This window comes from Pleurodeles waltl, chromosome 10 (genome assembly GCF_031143425.1).
Source record: "Pleurodeles waltl isolate 20211129_DDA chromosome 10, aPleWal1.hap1.20221129, whole genome shotgun sequence".
NCBI classification, from domain to species: domain Eukaryota; kingdom Metazoa; phylum Chordata; class Amphibia; order Caudata; family Salamandridae; genus Pleurodeles; species Pleurodeles waltl.
Window position 1 is genome coordinate 426,611,764 of NC_090449.1, and position 21,253 is coordinate 426,633,016.

The 21,253-nt window shown below is 44.9% G+C and overlaps 1 protein-coding gene across 1 annotated transcript in view; it reads left to right on the forward strand.

Annotated features, from left to right (window-relative positions):
• Nucleotides 1-21,253, forward strand: part of RHOT2 (ras homolog family member T2) — a 398,937-nt gene that overhangs the window by 357,642 nt on the left and 20,042 nt on the right. Inside the window, exons 17-18 of the mRNA XM_069210682.1 lie at nt 11,883-12,005; nt 12,328-12,530. Coding sequence (XP_069066783.1) covers nt 11,883-12,005; nt 12,328-12,530 — 326 coding nt within the window. The remainder of the gene's footprint in view (nt 1-11,882; nt 12,006-12,327; nt 12,531-21,253) is intronic.

Sequence of the window (21,253 nt, forward strand, 5' to 3'; positions counted from 1 at the left end):
TATTTAAAGAAATTACTATTCTGACATAGAATGTCATGTTAACGTGCTTCAGAAATAAATAGACTGACTATGAGAAGGCATGCTTAAAATGCCTACAGTGGGAGCGAGTGTAGAGTGCTTTGCTACGTTTGAGGCCTACTATTAGTGGTGCATTAGTGCATATCACAGTATTGTGAGAGTGATGAAATTAGTCCCTTGAATTAACAGAAGCTTACCTTACACCAGTCCTTTTTTAATACATTCCTTCCGTTTGTTGCTGTCAGCTAGTGCTAGGCTCCAAAAGAGGGACAGTGATAAGGAAAGTTGTATTTAAATACAGGTGGCGATTATATATGACAGCACTGCTTATGCTGCCCACAGGTTAAGGCTTTAGGGTAAGGGAGCTTGGCGCTTTCCAATAGATGGTTCTGATCCTTCCTTTCAGAACGATATGCCTTGTTGGAGATGGGGCAGGCGGTGTCACTAACCCACCCATTGTTTTTTAGGGTACTGCAGTGGCCTGCCTGTCACCCTTAGTTTTTAACATCTTTATATAGCCTGTGTCTTAGTTTTTAACATCTTTATATAGCCTGTATCTTCGTTTTTAACATCTTTATATAGCCTATGAACAATCTTCTGTGTAAGTTCAGGGTTGTTTTTTTTTAACAGGATTCAGAGGAACACAAAAATATATTTTCCTTAGTCCAGTTACTCGGTAACAAACTGATATGGTTAACAGCGTGCATAACATCGTTTAAAAGTGGGTTTGCAAGAACCCGACTAAGGTATTGTTGAGAGGAACTCAAGCACTGAAAAAAGATTGAAGTTTACAAAACCTTTTGAATAGGGCGCACAGATACCCGGTGACATACAAGGTGTAAACTTTGTGTCCCGTTTGATTCTCATATGTCCGTAGACTATCAGAGAATGCAGTAGTAACCAACAGCATTAGGAACAAAGCACGCTTTAAAGCTTGCTGTGCTGTGCTCGACCGTTTGTCGATGGGCCGCACAGAGCTAAGTTGGCGAAAGGCTTTTATGGGTACAGTGCTGAAGTACTGTAATGCTTTGTTAGTTGGAAATACTAAAAAAAAAAAAAAACGCCTGTAAGCGGTAAGCTACAAGTGATTCAGCATTTGGCAGCAAAAACAGTTCAAATATCCCGCATTAAGACCATATCACACTCGTTCTGCGATCTTACTCTGCATCACCCTAACAGAATGTTGCGTTCTCGCAAAAAACAGCTCTTTTTTCAAGAAGGTTTATATCGCATTTGGGAGGCATGCTTGTCCAACTCAAGAAAGTAACATGTTGAACATCTTACCTGGATGAGCAGCTCCTTGCATTTAAAAAGGCGCTGAAGACACTACTGTTCTAGACCCCAAAAACTGGTCTAGCACCTCGACCGCACACAGCACTTAGTTGCCTTAAGGGCTTGAGTGTTTTACAAATAAGGTGATGAAGCGATCATCCATATCATGTCAAAAATTCCTTTGGAGTGTCCAGTACTTGTTATTTAGTGGAAACTGGTTATCCATTGGTGCTCATAGACAGTTGATGTCGTCCTTATTAGATTGTGTGATGTGGTTTATGGTGCGATTGATGTTTTGGGAGTGATTATGATAGATTTTTCACTTGTTTTTTTACCGAGGCTGTCGTAATTTCTGTTTTCTCTGAGTTCATCAGGTTTGCTGGCCCTCCAGTCTCGAACGTTCATGAAGTTGTCAGAGAATCTTTTTTTTCTCTCATTTCCAGCTTTAGATACTAGTCTTTATAAGCAATAGTCTGATTATTTATCTTTGTACATTTTAGATGACTTTCCGATATTTCACCTTTATTATACCCTTCTAAATCATCAGCTCGCATATTTCTATCTACAATCTAGCACTTTGCCTCGGTCTCCTTCTGCTTATTTGTTTTCTACCTTGCCCCCTTTCCTTCATTAATGCTCAGCTGCTACTCACAACTTTCTTTGTTCTGACGAATGATCTCATCCCACAGATTAATCGTTCACAGCTTTAATATTTGCAAAAATGACCGGTTTTGCCTCTTTTAGGACTCGACCTCTCCATTTGTTGTCATTTTTCTACACGCACCTTCTGTGGTCCGAACGGTTGTGAACTGTTCACCCCTTTCTTGTCGGTGCTACCAGGCAGCCACAGAGATCTTGCGCCATGTTGTGGGCAGTTATTAATGCCTAGCAACCTGTTGCCCGCTCCAGTGAATCAAACCATATACTAACTGTGACACAGATGTACTGTCTTGCCAGACTGTTGAAACTGATCACCAGGGACAGTATTACAAAAAGTGCCCAGCGGGTGCAGCAGGCGTGTGCTACTGGTTTGTGCGCGCCCTGGACACTTTGGTATTACAGAAGGAGCTGCAGACGCTTGTGCGGCCCTTTCTGTAACACTGACAGCGCTGGTGCACATGTAGCACCAGCGCTATTCTGATAAGGCATTTCCTCGTTTGCATGAGGGCATGGTCGTCCCATGCATATGTGAGACTCACTTTGCTTCTGCACCTGCTCCCTGTTAGTGTGGCTGCTGAAACAAACATGCCCTTAGGAGTCGCACTGTCAGTGCACCCCCGAGGGGAGCCCTCTTGGGGGGGCTAAAGAGGTCTCAGTGAAGCCCCTCAGACACTCCCCCGGAGGTCACTGTAGTCACTCAATGCACTTGCCTGCAAGGGATCTCTAATCCCTCTTGAAAGTGCAGGTGGGCTGCAGCTTGCACTGTGAAACACAAGCAGCTTTGAAGCAGCCACTCCACATTTCACTTGAATGCCCTGTGATTCACGGTTGCCCTGAAGGCAGCACATTCTTCTTAATAGGACACTTTCACTGTTTGTGCCCGGCATCCCTTTTTAAGGTGTGCTGTGGCGCAAACAGTGAAAGTGCGCCCTTTTAGAATTACAGGCCCATGTGCACATCAGTCACTGTGACCTGAAATCAGGCTGAATTTTCATGTAAAGAAATCATTATTTACTCACTGGTCCTGGGTGCATGCCTTGACTGTTTTTACCCACCTTACCAATGTCAGAATGAAAGGAAGCCTGTGGTTTGCAGTTTTAATTTGTGGATTTGGGGGATCTACCACTGAACCAAATGGATTCTGCATCACTTTCAATTTTTTCCAGAGTCCCTCTTGTGTGTGTCATAATATAACTTTGCAGTGCTCTGTTCGTTAAGGTGGTTGTAGATGGTGGGCATCAGCACTCATTTTTGTGTGCCATGACTTATGTTTCATCATCTGATTTTAACCCAGAGGAAGGCAGAGAAGGGGGAAAGGAGGATGGAGACAGAGTTGAAAAAACTGGGAAAAGAGAGAAAGGGGGGAAATGAGAAAACACCTGCAAGAATGAGACAAAGACAAAGGAAGTGAATGGTAATAGAATAAAGAGGCAAGAAGTGGAATCACCACTAGACAAAATTTGGTATCCTTAATCCTGGCATTCAGCAATCCCGGGTGGTCGCTTAAGGAAAACATCATCTGAGACAAATATTCTTTTACAGCTTAAGCACTGTCTACATGATTTCTTTGGTATAAATGTTCCCCTACAATTAATAAACAGCAGACACTATAAAGATGAAACATTTGCTGTGGAAAGTTAATTCTTACTTTTTTGCTGACTGTTTTTGTAAATGATTAAAGATGGAATCAGTTTGACTGTGAATGCTTCCAGTCAAGACTAATCAGTTTATCACTATATTGTTTGCTTCAGACAATCTCTTCATGTCTGTAGGAAGTAAAGTTCCCAGTAACTTTGTTTTGCGAAGACGTGTTTTGTTGCGGTTCCTGAAATGAGCATGTGCTGAGGTTTGGAAGACTCTTTCTAATGTACTTACAAGATGAAAGGGATTAACAATTTCAGTCCTTCACCAAGGGTTGTTGTTTTTAAGTTGATAACTATTTGGATTTTTTACTGGCTCAAAATACACCACTGAGGGCCTTGTTATGTTTCTTTTTGAAAAAAAATGCTGATGAGGTCAGAATGGTAATGTTCGTAACATGTGTTGAAGATACCCATGTTCTGCCTACTCCTGCCATCTAGTTTTGGCCTCAGACATTTTCAAGTTGCTTTTCTTCAAAGAAGTCTTTCGAGCCACCAGGTATATGGTAACTCCACTTTTAGTTTACAATGCCCATGGACACCAACTCGTTGTTAGATTATTATATTTTTTTCTGCCATCAGGTTGGGATGTTTACCGACAGGGCTCCAAGTTTGGCGAATTATGTCTCTTTCCATCAGGGCTAACCAGTCATTTCAATTTCAATAGAAGAAGCTCCACTCTTCTTCAGTTTCCTGACGTCTCTTTTCAAATGCTGTCCTACCATCCATATCTAATCAGCAAAGCCTTGGGCCCTTCTCTGGGCAGTGTGCCTCTCTTCTTGAGGACTTCTCTGTGGAAAACATGCACAGTGAAGGAAAGAATGCCCTTCCACTATTGTCCTCAGTGCTGCACGAAATTCCTTTGTGCCAACCTCACAAGGTGTGTAAACTCTGCCTCTCTCTAGATCACGACAACACTATCGGAGGCCTGCCTTATCTTCAGTTCAAAGAAGACTCTTCGGTACCAACGAGAGAGAAGGTGGGCACACCAGAAGCAAGACTTCAACGACACACCCAATATGTTTGGCAAACTTACCTTGCCTAACGTCGAAGAAGGTGCCCCTCAGACTTTCCACCACACCAGCCCAAAGACCGATTTCTCTTCCGATTGCGACCTTGAAGAAGAGGAACAAGAGGCCCCCTCCGCTCCTTTTGAACCATGACCTCTGCCAGAAACATGAGTATGGTCGGCATGGATGCTCACTAGGCCTCCCAAATGACTTTGAGGCAAGGCAAAGCATAACCCCATAGGGAATTTGACGTCAAGCCCTTCTACAAAGACTCAGCATTCTGGGCCTACACCAGCAATGGGGGCTCTGGTCAGGACCAACCTAGGGCTTCAGAACAGGTAACACTCCCTACACACAGGCACCCTCCCCTCTTGGCCCTCGAGCTCAAACATACTGCCTAAGCCTAGGGCTCCTTTGAAGTGGAGGGCCCAGTTGATATTAGCTCTGAAACCACCATCAGCACCAAAGACACTGTTGGACTTGAAGAACCCACCGGTCCCAAAACCTCTCTTGGCACTGAAGACACCTTTCATGGTGGGATCCAATGACTTGGAGCAACCCATCCTCCAGCGGCTCTGAAGAATTGGATGCAAGACCAAAGCATTTGTTTATTCATCCTTTGACTGGGAAAATATACACTTAGATGCCTGCAAGACCCACAGAGATATTGCATTGGAAGAGGAGATTAACATTTGATGAAGAGCTGGCCCTACATCTTTCCCCAGTTCCTAGGCATAATAGAAACAAAGACAGGGGCACCAACCCCCTCACTTCAGCATCTCCTTCTCCATGTCTACATTGTTATCTCACTACACAATAGAGGCTTACCCTCACTCTTATGGAAAAGGTAGCCTTTTGCACTGTACCAGCCATTAGGATGCAGTTTTCGATCTGATGCCCACTGTCTACCTGACATTGACCACTGTCTGATTAAAGCATCATCCAGATGATGCCACAGTGTATCACAAGATGATACAGAGGGTGGCCACATTCCGTAAAGTGGACATGCATGCCCATCCCGAGGAAGATGACGTCTTAATAGAGACCCTGTTCTCTTCCCAGATACAGTCCAGTTCCTCCCCATGTTGAAGGATCCTATCAAGGCAGGGTTGGTTAATCTCTGGTGGAGAAGAAGTATAAACACTACCTGTACGGCACACCTTACATCAGGTGTCATAACCCTCCCAATTCCACGGTGGTCCAGTCTACCAGTGCTTAGGCCACAGACAATGCTATCCACCGGACATGGAGGGCGAGGAGCTAGACGCTGCTGGGGAAAGAGTAGCTGTAGAGGTTGCCACTCACTGGAGGATTGCCAGCTCCGTCAGCATGCTCTTGAGGTACGATGGAGCACTCTGGGACAAGATGCATAAGCTCATCAGGCACCTTCCAGATAAGACAAGGGGGGAGTAGTTGGTGGAGGAAGGAAAGACCATCTCCAGTGCCATCATCTTCTGCGCCCTAGATGTGGCTGACACATGTCCTCAGGGATTACTACTATTCTCCTGATAAGATATCATGTGTGGCTCTGCATCTCAGGGTTTAGATGCGAGGACCACAGCACCTGCTTAACCTGTTCTTCAATGCCGAACAACTCTCTTCGGACCTCAGCCTGACCAGAGACTAGAAGAGATAAAGAAGGAAATGTACACAGCCAGAGCCATAGCGCCCTTCAGACCACAAGCCCTATGGGCTACTTTCTTACACACCAATATAGGGTAGGCTCCAAGGTCACCTCCCCAGACCCTACTCCCTCCTACCAGAAGCAGTAGCACACCTAAAAGCAGCAGTCACAACGTAGGTACATTAGTGTTTCCTACAGAGGCAACTACAATGGGCAGTGGCAAAGGAGGTTCCAGCAAACGGGACCCCACTTTGACTAACTCCCCTTTCCTTTCCCCAGATCGCATACCACTTGTAGGGGATCGCCTGTAAGACTTTGTTCCTTGTGGGCAGGAAATCGCATCAGACAAGTGGGTCTTACAATTGGTCCAATATGGCTACTGCTGAGAACATCCCACACCCCACCCAACACTACCCCTCCACCAGTAGACAAATGCTCAGCAGGGAACATCCCAGCCTCCTAGAGGAAGTGAAAGACAAGTAGAACCAGTGCCTCCTCCCCCCGACTCCCCCTCCACACACACACTGAGGGCAGGGAGGTTTACTCCCTTTACTTCCTCATTTCCAAAAAGGATGGTTCCCACAGGACCATTCTGGACTTACAGGCCTCTCCATCCATGCATCCTCTCTGAACATTTCTGTATGGCGAGGATTCAGGATGTTATACCAATGCTTCTACAAGGGACTTCATGGCAGCAATAGACACCTACTGTAGGAGGCTGGCCTCGTTTGTAGTGGGTACTCTAAGGTACTTCCACCTTATACTAGGTTCAATTATCCCTTATTAGTAAAACATAGGCAGTGTCTAGAAGCCAGGCTCTGTAGGAGTAGTGTGGATGAGCAGCCAATGCCTAACTAGGAGACATGCATAGGTCATGCGATACCACTGTAGTCACACAGTACTCACACACATGAAAGAAAATAATCAGTGTTACAAAAATAAAAGTACTTTATTTTGGTGACACAAATGCCAAAAATACAATAGAGACTATACTCCCTTAGGAAGCAAGTAATACACAAATAATATACACTTGTATGCAGAAATAGCTGTAAAAACAGTTAAAAAATAGTGAAAATCACAGTAGTTAGAAATGGTCCTAGGGGGAACACAAACCATATACTAAGAAAGTGGAATGTGAATGTCTGTTTTCCACCTAGGCAGGTGTAGTGTGTGGCGGGGCACTGAGAGTATTACAAAACACAAAAGGTAAGTAATAGAACACACCCCAGAGCCCAGGAAAGCAGGAGTAAATCACAGTAACTTTCCCAAACACACCAGAACACAAGAAAGAAGATTATGCAAGAACTAGAAGACTGCAAGACACCAACAGTGGATTCCAAGACTTGAAGACCTGTGGAAAAAGGGGACCAAGTCCAAGAAGCACAGAAGAGTCCAGGGAGAAACCCGGATGAAGGTGCAAAAGAAGAACCACCAGCGAAGAACAACTGTCAGTACTGCACCCAAGAAGATGGATGCGGGTTCCTTTTTGGAGCATAAGATGTCCCACGCCAGATGGATGATTGCAGTCTGGTTTGCGTCGCTGGATTCCACCAACAAGCCTTGGCACACGCAATGCTTGCAGTTAGCAGAAAATGGTGCTGCACAGGACCAGGAGGGACCTGGTGGACAGTATCCAGGAGGGTGAGTCAGAGGGGGCTCTCAGCAACACGGAGGGCCCTCAGACGACCAGGCAGTGCGCACAGGAGTCCCACAGCACAGGGACAAAGAAGGTGCAAAAGGAGGCCCATGCAGCAGTACAACAAGGGTCCCACGCGGCCGGAGAGCCAGGTAGAAAGCTGTGCATCGCAGGAATGAGTGCTGGTGCCAGAGCTACACAGTGCACGGAGAACTTTGTGGAAGGGTGCCAGCAAGCCTTGGCAAGTGCAAAACACACAGTGCACGGGGTACTGTCTTGCGTGGGAAGGCAAGCTCTTACCTACACCAAAGTCGGACAGTAGGACTTCAGGACCATCGGAACCACTTCAGTCCACCACCCGTGATGCTGGATCCACACACTTCATCAGGAGAGGGGACACACGCCACCAGTCGTCCTGCAGAAGGGTACCTGCTGAAGCAGGGGAGTGACTCCTTCACTCCAAGGGCGATTCCTTCATTCTTCTGGTGCAGGCTGGAGACAGGCTGTCCTCTGAGGATGGACGACCTCAAAACAGTTGGAGTTGCTGGCAGGAGCTGAAGATCCAATGTTGCAGAAGTCGTCTTTGCTTCTTTGTTGCAGTTTGTAGAGTTCCTGGAGGGTCCAGATGCAGTTTCTTTGGTAAGAAGGTGAAGTAAAGCATCCAGAGGATTCCTGATGGAGTCTTGCAATCCGAATCTGAAGAGCCATCCTAGAGAGAGACCTTAACAAGCCCTGAATGGGGGATTGGTCATCTAAACAGGTAAGCACCTATCATGGGAGGGCTCTGACGTCACCTGCTGGCACTGGCCACTCAGATGCTCCCAGAGTGCCCTGCCAACTTGGAATCCAAGATGGCAAAGCCCAGGGACCCTCTGGAGGAGCTCTGAGTACCACCCCTGGGGTGGTGGTGGACAGGGGAGTGGTCACTTCCCTTTCCTTTGTCCAGTTACGCGCCAGAGCAGGGACTGGGGGTCCCTGAACAGGTGTAGACTGGATTATGCAAGGAGGGCACCAACTGTGCCCTTCAAAGCATTTCCAGAGGCTTGGAGAGGCTACCCCTGCCAAGCCTGTAACACCTATTTCCAAAGAGAGAGGGTTTAACACCCTCTCCCAAAGGAAACCCTTTGTTCTGCCTTCCTGGGCTTGAGCTGCTCAAGCAACAGGAGGGCAGAAACATGTCTGAGAGGTGGCAGCAGCTGGGGCTGCCTGGAAAACCTCAGAAGGCTGCAATGGCAATACTGGGGATCCTCTAAGGAGCCCCCAGAGTGCATGGAATCATACAACCAGTGCTTGCAAAAGCATTGGGGTATGATTCCAACAAGTTTGATACCAAACATGCCTATGTTTGGAGTTACCATTATGTAGCTGGACATAGGTAGTGACCTCTGTACAGTACACGCATAAAATGATGTCCCTGCTAGTGCAGGGGTACCCTCACACACAGCTACACTGCACCCTGCCCTCAGAGCTGAAGGGCCTGATATAGGGGTGACTTAAGTGACCTTGTGCAGAGTAAATGGCAGTGAAAGGGTGCATGCACCTTTTCACACAGGCTGCAAAGGCAGTCCTGTAGAAGCCTTTGCATGGGTTCCCTATGGGTGGCAAAAGAAATGCTGCAGCCCATAGGGATCCCCTGCAACCCCAATACCATGGGTACCTAGGTACCATATACTAGAGACTTATAAGGGGGCACCAGTATGCTAATTGTTGGTGACATACTGGATTATCGGTATCATATAATCATAATTTAAGGGAGAGCGCATAACTACTAGGGGTCCTGATTAGCAGGATCCCAGTAGACTCAGTCAAACACACTGACAAACAGGCCAAAAGTGGGGGTAACCATGCTATAAAGAGGCATCTTTCCTACACCTACTTCCACATCCCCCCTTTATTTCGCCCACCAACGCTACTTGCGCTTCATAGTAAGTGGCTATCATTACCAGTTTAAAGTACTTCCATTTGGCGTCACCACTGCCCTAAGGGCCTTTACCAAGTGCCTGCTTTGGTCTCCACCTACTTAAGGGTGGTAGGGAAACACATGCTCTCCTACCTGGACGACTGGATAATCAAGAGTGCAAGCAGGCAATAATGCTAGCACATACGCATGCCACCATATTGCTGCTTCCCAGCCTCTGGTTCACCATCAATCCACCAACCCCGACCCACTGCCCCTTTAAAGCAATCCCTTCTTAGAGGCAGTACCCAGTTTGGTTGAGGCAAATCCTACCCCAGCCTGCAGAGTGTCTTGGCATTTTAGCAGCTCATACCTCTTTTTCAGCCACATTGACATCTCATAGTCAGAACTGTAATTCTCCTTCTGGGCTTGATGGCCTCATGTATCGCCATTGTAACCAAATTCCGGCTACACATGCCCCCGGCTGCACCAGTGCCTCTGAGCACAATGGCCAGAGGCAAATGGTCAGATGGGGAATCTAGTGTTGGTAAAGTCCAATGTGCATCACTGTCTGCAGTGGGCTTGCCTTTTCTAGACCCTAATTTGCAGATCACCATTACCACAGGTGCTTCTCAAGGGGGTGGCACAACCCATCTCAATCAGATCACATTACAGGAAGTGTGGACCTCCCACCAGCATGGCAACCACATCAACTACTTCGAGCTCTTGGCCATTTACCTTGCTTGTAAGGTCCTCTTTCCACTCATGTGGCGCATAGTTGTTATAGTCAGGACAGACAATAAGACTGCCATGTTTTATGTACAGAAACAAGGGGGCACTCGCTCTGTTTCCCTGTTGGCACAAACAATCTGGCATTGGATGCTCCATCACCGTATTCTCTTGATGGTGAAGTTCCTCCCGGGGTGGACAATGACTTGGTGAACTTGCTTCACAGGGTGCATCAACAAGTCCATGTGTGGGAGCTCTACCTACAGGTTTTAGTTGATGGCTAGTTAGTGCATTCGGTCTTACCATCATAAAACCAAGAGAAGCCTCCCAGTCACATCCAGGCCTCATTTTACATGTAAAAAGGCTGCAACTATGGCCTGGGAAATAGCCGTTAACTGACAACTTAAACAGCTACCTGGGCAACCCCACCCACACGTTCACCAGACATTGTGTGGAAATCCCTGCCTTGGCAGTAGGCTATGATTTGATAGATGGTCCTAGGGACCGTATTCCAGACATCTGCATCATCCATGTGCAAGCCATCACTAGTGGAAGGGTACTGCTTTACAGGTTATACAGAGCATGTGTTTTCGCAGCAACTCGTGATACGAATGTAAAATTTTATTTTACCTGTAAGCATTTGTAAGTAGTGTAAATTTGCTGTACATTCACCTGCACCCACCCTCCTCCCTGGATGAGTGTGACTCTGATCGCAGATCTCTTTTCTTTCTGAAGTACATTTCTTCTTGCAGTACACATGTGCATTACATTGGGGTTCACATAACACTCAGTACTACTCTCACCTCCTGTGCAAAAAGTAATTTAACATATAGTCTGGCCTATGTGCATTGCCAACTAAGGGAAAAATCACCATATACCTTGTGACTAGTAAGGCTTCAAAGAAAAACAGCTTGCAAACGTCCAAGCCTAACACTAGATGACAGGAGTGTGCAGAGCATGTGCATCTATACCACTGCAGGTTAAAGGAGGAAAGGGTTTCTCTCTTCCAACTGAAAGAGTGGGCACAAGAAAACAATTGGTTCTGTAGAGCCACTTCACTTCCAAGATCCACTTGCAAAGATATCTGGAGAATAAACAGCACAGAGACATGTTCCATATGAGGTGTTCACCTAGATAGTAGTTGAGAAGGAGGTTATGAAGAGTCGCAGGTTCTTAAGAGAATATGTATGTTGACATGTGAACAGCCACTCTATGGCCCAGGTATTGTAGACATCCTGGATCACAATGTATACAGCAAAAGTCACTGTGTGTCATTGTCACACTCACTTTTTGGGTTTCAGCTTCAGGGATGGTCCCAGTCATGCACACACATTTATTAGTTGTACAGGTCTTAGTGTTAAATATCTTTCTACTTCTTTGATCTTCTTCTCCCTAGCTCCACGAGGTGGATGTGGACATGGAGTTCCTGAAGGCTGCCGATGCAGACTGTGATGTTGCCTGCCTAATGTACAATGTCAACGATCCAAAGTCCTTTAACTACTGCGCCAGTATTTACAAGGTAACTTTCGGCCTAACCCAGAGGCCTAGCAGTTTGGCATTACTTGATGCGAAAGCTATAGGCCAGTCTTCCCAATGTTGGTGAGCCTAACATCTGCATTGTGGTGCTTCTTTGGACCTCTGACATTTAAAGGGGGCGAAATGATTGTGTCTGTGATCTTAGCATTTGATTGAACATTCTAATGTGCCCGCTTTGGACTTTGGCTTGCCTCCTGATTTTCATTTATACTGCTACACAAAAGAGTATCTCTACTCAAGACCTGCTTGTAAACCCATGTTGTCTGGGATACACCCTTTCACGTACTCTTTGTCTCTTTCACCAGCAACACTATATGGATAGCCAGATCCCCTGCCTCTTTGTGGCCTCCAAGTGCGACCTGCCCGAACTGAAACAGCAGCATGGAATATCCGTGGCTGAGTTCTGCTACAAGCACCGCCTACCTCTGCCATTCCACATCACCTGCGACAGCCTTGGCCCTCCAGATGCCACGATCTATACTAGGCTGGCCACAGCTGCCGCCTTCCCGTGAGTAACTGTTCAGTCATTTGATTGGAGGTACAAAGCAATGGCGAGGATATGAAGTGAAGATCTCTTCCTTCATGAAGAAGAAGGGGCCGCAGAGTAGAGGACATAACTGGGGGGAATGTGAAAGGCTATTCAGGGTTGATGAAGAAGGGAGTCTTAAATGTAAGGCCTGAAGAGGACAGGACTTGGAGAAGAGTGACTGAAAACTTTTGCCAGTACATTTCTGTGGGGGAAATTATTAAACTGGAATAAGCAGCCTGTAACTCGGAAGTGTGAACTTCTCTGCCTTTCCAGAGTGTTTCTTCTGTACCTTGCGAATTCGCCAGATCAGCACCTTAAATAAATAAAGGTTTCTGTATGTATTTAAGAAAATGACTTCTAAAGCTCCAGTGTTTAAAAAATAAATAAAAAACATAGACCTAACAATGTAAAACAAACCAGTAATAGGCTGTAGTTGAGAGAAGTGTCAGTGTTCCTCTTGGTTCATCAATCTTCCAGTGATATTTTAGACATTTGTCTGTTGCTGATCCATAGGAAGGTGAATAAAATTAATTTTAAAATTTGGAAACCTTGCTATAGTTCTAAAAGATGCATGCTTCTATCGCCTCCCCTGGATTGAAAGAAGCACTGGGTTGTCTGCATTTTCTGAAGCGATGTTAGAGTCTGCACTCTCCAGATACTTTCTAAAGCACAGTGTGACATCATGTCCATCTCCCAGAAAAGCCAGAGCACTCTGGAAACCTGGGTGCAAACTTTTAAATCTTAAATATAACAACTGACCGTGATTTAAAGAACGCAGACATTACAAATTGTAAGTTACTATTAAGAATGGCAGTAATGAGGAGAAAGGAATTTAGGAGAGGGCATATCTTGAATGAAAAATTAGCTCTATGCTTTTAGAGTGGTGCCATTTGTGAACATTAGATTAATAGGCTCTTCGTGGATGATCCAAATCAGTGGGATATTTGCTTCTTACCCTAGCTATTTCTTCTGCACTATTTTTTTTTATACATAGGCAGTTCTGAATCCAGTCTGCATCTGTCATTGACATTCCAGAATCCCCAGAGTTCCTTCAATCTGCATACTGCCAGCTTCGGTTTTAGCTGCTGATGGTGCCTCGCTCGGGTGGCTCTGCAGCATGGCTGTTTCATTGAAGATACAATCAAAATGTTTTTTCTATCCTACTAGGGTCTTAGGGAATATTCCAGGCATTCACCAAAAACTGGGAGGACTGACTCTGATAGAGTGCCATATCAGCTATTGCTTCTGTAAGAAACATCGTCTTCAGCACCATGGGGGATTTTGACTATGCAAGTTTCACAAAATATGCCACTAAGGAAAAGAGCAAGGAACCACTGGGACTCCAGATTGTCCTCAGAGTTGTGAACTTTCAGATGAGTAAAGAACTGGGAAGGGATGCATAGCAACAATAAAATGTATGACATTGCTTTGCTTGACAAGCCAGTCTTGTGAGTGATTATTATGAATATACATCAGGCCAAAAGGGACACCTTCTGCATATTGTTAGATTGTGTTGGCAAAGTGACACCACCACTGTTAATTTATGGATACCCAATGGCTCCCTATCCTGGACACCAACCAGTATGGCATCCTAGCTTCCAGGCTCCCCTGCAACCACCACATTGGTTTTCCCAACAACCTTTTTAGGCAGAGGCTGGGACAGAGGCAGTGGAAGAAAAAGAGGGGGACACAAGTATGTTCAGTGGCAACAACCAAAACCCCAGATGCAGACAAGGAGCCGGGCGGGCAAGAAAAATTAGTTGTGAACATTTCCACCTGAACCCTGACTACAGATGAAACTGATATCATACTAAGTGGATTGTGGTTTGTACCTAGTATACGTGAGGACAAATTCCAATTGACTAGTGAACTTCACCAGCTCTTCAAAAAAATCGCCCTTTGGGCTTTTGCCCAAGATACAAATACCCCCAATTGTGATGACTCTGGTTTATGCAACCCTTCTAAGTTCACGCCCACTAAGGCAATGATCCCCTGTGAAGTCCTGACCTTTGGAAAGCAGTACTCAAGGAAGTGGAACACGTGCAACCTTCTCAGTCATTTGAGAACATGTAGAAAAAAACACAAAAAACAGATGATAAGGGAAGGACAGCTGTCATCATGAACACATTAGGCTACAACCAGGAATGCATATGACGACTGGCTGATGGTAGATATTACATACCTATCAGAGCCGATCCTACTGAGAAACTAACTTCTAAGATCAAGACTATGGTCAGAGCAGTGGAAGTCCAAGGTTGGATTACTAAGCATGTAGCAGACTTCCTAGTTAACACTTCACCTAGTACCCCCTACTTCTATATTCTTCCTAAGATACACAGAGAGGTCCTACCGCCTCCAGGAAGCCCAAATGTGTCTGGTACAGGCTATGTGCTTAAAGCTTTGAGCAAGTATTGTGACCACTTTCTACAGCCATTGTTTGGGAAAACACCCTGACACCAGGGACGTCTTGCATCTCTTTGCAGAAACCAACCACAAGCATGGGATTGACCTGCTGGTCACTCTTGGCGTGGAATCCCTGTATACAAACATATCCCTCAGGACACAACCATTGAAGTAATCAAGGCTAGTCTGCGACACAACCATTGAAGTAATCAAGGCTAGTCTCCGATCAGAGGTTTGGACTTCAGACACTCCAGTTGACTTTGAGTGTGCCATTATCGCACTGAAGAACAACTTTTCCCAATTTAAGGACCGGTTTACCATCAGTTACAAGGGACCTCAGTAGGTAGTACCTTTGCCCCTTAGTCTGTATATGGCCAGCTTTGAAGGTGAACACATTTTTACAGACATATGAACCCTTACAGAGCCAACATCTTGTCATGGTGACTTAACATCGATGATATTCTCATCTTTTGGTGCAGATACATTGCTCCTTGCCTTGATTTTTGCACAAGGATCAGTTCTCTCAATCCATTCTTGTGTTTTACCACATCCATTTCTGATAAGGAACTGCCCTTCTTAGATCTTCTCATCTCTATCAATGAGGGTACACTGTCCACAACCACCTTTACGAAAGCCACAGATTATTACAGCCTGCTGCTGTATGACAGTCACCATCCCAAGGCTCTAAAGAAAGTCTGTCTTACGGCCAATTTCTCAGTTTCAGATGGAACTGCAGAGCATTGAAGGACTGCAACATCCAGGCCAAAGGCCTTAGCACCGATCTCTCCTCACGCAACTACCCTCCCAAGATCATAAATCGGGCCCACAATAGGTCACAGAATAATCCTCAGGATGCACTGCTGGAACCCAAAACAAGATCTACTGAGGATACATTGACATGTGTGACCACCTTTACTCCCAGTTCCAATCGCATGCAGCGTATTATTATGAAACTCTGGGTTATGCTCCAGTCAGGGTCCCTCGACATCCCATATTCCCTTTTTGCATAAAAACGCTCACAAAACCTCAAAGACTTTTTAGTACACACCAGACTAAGGACAAGACCTTGGCAAAAACAATACACCCTATGGAACATTCCTCTAGTTATGGGTTATTTTCCCTGTTGCAGATTATGTAATTTGACCAGAGCCCAAAAGAGATTCATCCAAATCACAAATGTATATGGACCCAGAGCAGCTGCACCAATTGAAATACGAAGAATTGTGTATACCTCATTACTTGCCCATGTGACTTCAAATATGTGGGCATGACCACAAGGCATGTCAAGACAAGAATTATGGAGCATTGTAGCACCGTACACTGCAAACACAATACCACAAAAATGTCTACTCACTTTGTCAACTCCATTCACAGTCCTGATGACCTGAAATGGACCATAGTAGAAGCAAATGACCAGTGGGGCAGATTATCATTATTCAGAAGAGAACAACAATGGGTCTCTTGTATTTCTACTCACACTTGGGGTCAGTTATGATATTCCTTGGTGCGAGATGTGAGCATGCCTTTGACATTTGAAGTTTCCCTTTCTATGATGCCGTTCTACATTAAGCCATTCTGCTTATGGAACTTTTACAGCGTCACGCTGTCTGAGCTACTGTTGATTTTCCAACTTTTCTGCAACTATTTTCAGTCATGACACCACCCTCATCAGTTGTGTGCTTATGAGACTGATGTGAACTTCATAAATATGACTTTCATACCATACATACACTCATGTTTGTAGGATTAATGATACTTGAAACGTTCTTTTATACTTTTACATTGGAGAGGGCTCATAAAGTTTTCAGAATATTTTTGAATTCATGAACCTCAGCCCCCCACCCCCCCAATTTTTTATTTTATTTTTTACATTAGAGAGGGCGTCTAGATTGGGTTTCAACAGCAATATTCTCAACATACCTTTCTTTTGCATCGGATGCGCTTTTTGTTTTTAAGGTTGACTTGTCCTCTTTAATTTTCACTACTCTTGGGAGGGCATTTGCATTGACCATTACACACCTAACATGGTGACTCACGTCTTGGCATTAATTTTGAGTTTTCCTATCCATGGTGAAGTATGCATGTTTGCGCATGTCCAGACCAGGTTTGCACTTTCATCAAGACTTTTCCTCCCACCTCAGTGTCCTCCCCTAGCATCATGCCCCCCCCCCCCCAACATGACCACTCATGGTGAGCTAATGTTTGAGCCCACACGTGATCCCGATCACAGGATCTGCACACTCTAGTTATACTGCACTGCTCTATTCTACCTTTACTTCCAGGTGAGCAGAGTTGGGGTAGGTGTCCACTGTCCACGCGAGACCACCTGAGTACCTTCACAGCTTACGCTTAGGGTGCAGCTCCCGATAACTCATGGGTTACATCTCCATTAATACTTTACCATTTTTGCTAGTCCCATTGTAGCAGTGCGCGTGTCTCTGCTTTTGACCTAAGCGACCCGACAAATTGATCGAACAGGGTATGATCTCTGCCCCCGCCTACTGGAATATGATAATCTGTTGGTCTTACATGTTTGATGTTGCTTGTCTATACTGTATTAACAGTGTGTTTAAGAGTTTATTCATGTGTGGTCACCTGCTTAATCTGTTGTGTGTATGAGCACTTATTAATTGACAGTGACTTTTGCACTCTCAGCGTGTTATGTCTACCTTGAGGACATTACATATGTTCTCTGAGATGACGCTCAAAATGATTGTGTTCATTTGTTCTATTTATCTTTTCTAGGTTAGACAGTACTTCATAGAGGGTTTTAATTTTGTAGGGAAACACCTGTTATTTCACATTCCATTTAGGTGCAGGGTAGGGTTTACCCCTGTCGTGAAAAAATGACAGCGATCCGGCTGATCCAATAGGCTTGAAACATGTTGACCCTACATAAACCACATTAAGGCTATGTTGGTAAACTGAGGCTTCATGATAGCATTTTTCTATTGTTTTTTATTCTGTCTAGGGGTCCACTGCATTAAAATTAATTAGGTACCCCTGAGATAGTTTGAGCTCACTTTACACTATTTTGCACTTGTTCCACCATACATAGACTATACCCTCACACGCACATCCATCATTGCGGTGGAAAAACAAAAAGATCTCTGAGAAAGAGCCATCTTGCTGGGCCTGTAGGGCATTGCAGCCCTGGCTTGACGAGGAGCTAGTCCTAAAATGATGAATGACACCCAATTGGGTGTGTGAGGGCATCAATTCTTGGATTCCCTATTGACCTTTAGGTTCCAACTGTTTCTTTTTCCTTCCTTCTATAGGAACAGCGCCTTTCTGGTTTATTGATTATGATTTAGGGGTGCAGGTTCAGGACCTTAATTAGCTCCTTGTCCCCCCTCTCGTGTGTATATTGCTTAAGGTGATGAATAGGCCAGCAGAGACCAAGCCATATTTTCTCAAGTGCAGGGACTCCAACAGGAAGATTGTTTTTGGAAGGCGATAACCCCGAGTCCAGATTTGAGTTGAAAAACTCTTTAGAAATCCCATCTTCAAAGTGTTCATTTTGTAACGTTTATCTCTGGAGTAATTATTTGGAGAGTGTCAGCACAAGAGGAGGTTTGAATTTGGTAAGGCAGCCCAACAAGAACCTTGACCCCAGAATTTCCATACATAGTTCATAGAGAGAGCCTACAGTAATCAATTATATTCTGTTAATAAAAACTAACGATTGAGTCATATTTGAGAAGTTCTGGAAAAATGAGGAAACTGGAGAGCTACAATAGTGCACTCCACTTTGAGATCGAAGGAAATGCTATGGATAAAAAAATGCCCAACTTTAATGCAGTCTTGGAGCTCAGTACAAAACTGTGAGTCTGCTGGGATCAAGGGTTGGCACTAAAACGAAATAAGCAAAACACACTGAATATTATGAAGAAACTTCATATCATTCTGCTAGAGGAAAATCAAACTGTGTTTGCCTGGAAGAACAGCTAGTCCATTATTGAAATTTGTTTTTCAGTCCAGCATCTGGCTACAAGAGGGGCATATAAAAAAAATTAAAAACGGCTTTGCGAAAGCAGTGCAAGGGAAGATCTTAAGAAATTCATCCAGATGTTATTTTTAATCTTAATTACTGTGTAATATTTAAACAGCGAGGTGGGAACCAGCATGGCTGATGCCAGGACTACAACCATATGGTATAGCTCAGATGAGATGACCAAGTATGAAACAAGTATCCATTTATTTTCATGAAAAACAAAGTCCTGGAGGCGATCCCAGGGCTAGCAGAGGGTAAGGACCCAACATAATACCCTTCTTCAAACGGTAGTCTAGTCTCTTGGGCCCATATCCGCCATGTTCAGAGATTTCAGTTTTCAAGATAATGTTCCTCATCCAAGTTGAAAAGTATAAATCTACTATACTGAGTGTTTTGTTTCCCAGAGTGATTGTGCTTCTTGTATTGTGTTAATAGACATTGTGCCTGATTTAGATGTTAGCGGTTACGGTCCCGCTGTTGACATTTCAATGGAAAACTTGTCTGCTGCTGCGAACTGTATTTAGATGTTGGTGGTCCCATAGGCAAAAGCCTGCTTTCGTTCTGCTGCCAAGAAACACTGCCAGCGTCAGCGCCCGGAGAGGGGAAATTGGATGGCAGCAGGACCCCAGCCACCCTTCCTGCCTTGCAGATTTGGATGTGCCTTACTGCCAAGCAAAAAGTGACAGTCTGACCTCAACTTGTGAGTTGGCGGATTACTTTGTCCACCCGGGACTCGCAGGTAGGGATGCCACATTGCCAAGGTACATTGGGCACGTACTGCACAGGAGTTCAGGATCACTGCAGGCATATACATGTCACAGTAATTATTTAAAATCACTGTGACAAGCATGTGTCTGGGACACAAGTGGGTCACACATGGTAGGGGGCACACTTACACATCATGCATATCGCACACATACACAACTGTTAATGCGGTGTCAACATTCACTGCCAAATGAATGCTGGCACCACAATGACAGTACACTCACACTTGTCAATGGTGTTCATGTGTGCGCCTTGCAAGGGGACTTGTACTGGTAGGTTTGTGCTATCTGTTGTGTATGTGAGTCAGTACGTGTGTGTCTGTGTGAATTGGCTGGTTGAGGTGCAGGGTAGTTGGAGTGGGTGGTGTGGCTCTCAGTATGTGACACTTGCATGTGAGACCGATGTTGTGTCGCCGTCTTACACATTCAGGTGGGTGTTGTTGTGTGGCAGACGTCATGAGGTGCATAGTTGTGCTTATGTGGGAGTTTGTGTAACTGAGCGTGTCGTGGGTGTGTTGTGCATGGTTGCAATCTCAATGGTGTGTTTGTGACGTGGATGTATGTCAATGTGTGTTTTCAGAATGTACATGTTGTGTTGGAATTGTAATGGATGATGGTGTGTATGTAGTGCATGGGGTCACATGTGGCTGAGGTACAGTGTGTGTGTGTGTCACTTCTATTCCATTGCCACTTCCATTGTACGAAGCCCATTGGGTCCCGCCGCTGTCTCCCTCTGCCAGAAATCCGTCACCAGTCCTCCACTTGCACAGCTGTAACATTTTGCAGGTGGAACACCGTCAACTTGTCGGTCTTTTCGGGTCTGCCGCCGACATGGCTTGGTGGCTACACTGCCAAGATCGAAATCATGCCCTTAGTCTGTAATTGCTCACTTATAACATAAATTTCAAGTATTGCTTTTAGTCACAAAAAAAGTCATCCACTTCTAGGTCAGTCTTAAGGATATACTTGTCGACAAAAAAATGCCCTTCCTAGTTCATAGATTTGTCAAGCCCAGCCTTTGTTACTAACTCATCCAACATCTTGTTCACAATCAGAAAATTTGCATTGTTGAAGGGTCTTCTGGTGTTCTGCCAAAATATTGACTCTAGGATATCGATTGGCAAAATGATTAAGTGCAAGATATCAACTTGCATGATATTGCCAAGGTAATGTGGAATGAGAATAGTAAATCTGCATTCACATATATATACATATGTTACTATCATGCATGTCAGTGTTTTGCATTCAGTGTCGTTTTATATTGATATTTTTGTGGTTGATACTTTGACATACAATCTTTCAGATTCCAGTTAACAGTTAATACCTTCATAGTTCTCCTTATTGCTATGCACCGCTTTGCTAAAACTTTTTTAGTCCATGCCTGTCACCTGAAGACACCTCTACCCCACCACTTAACCTGCCAATTTTCCCTTGTGCCCCTATGAAGTGTATCAGATTGGGGAGCCAGAGGAAGGCCAAGATGACGACATTCAGTGCCCTTTAGATGAAAGAGATGGAGAAGGATATGTAGATGACGATAT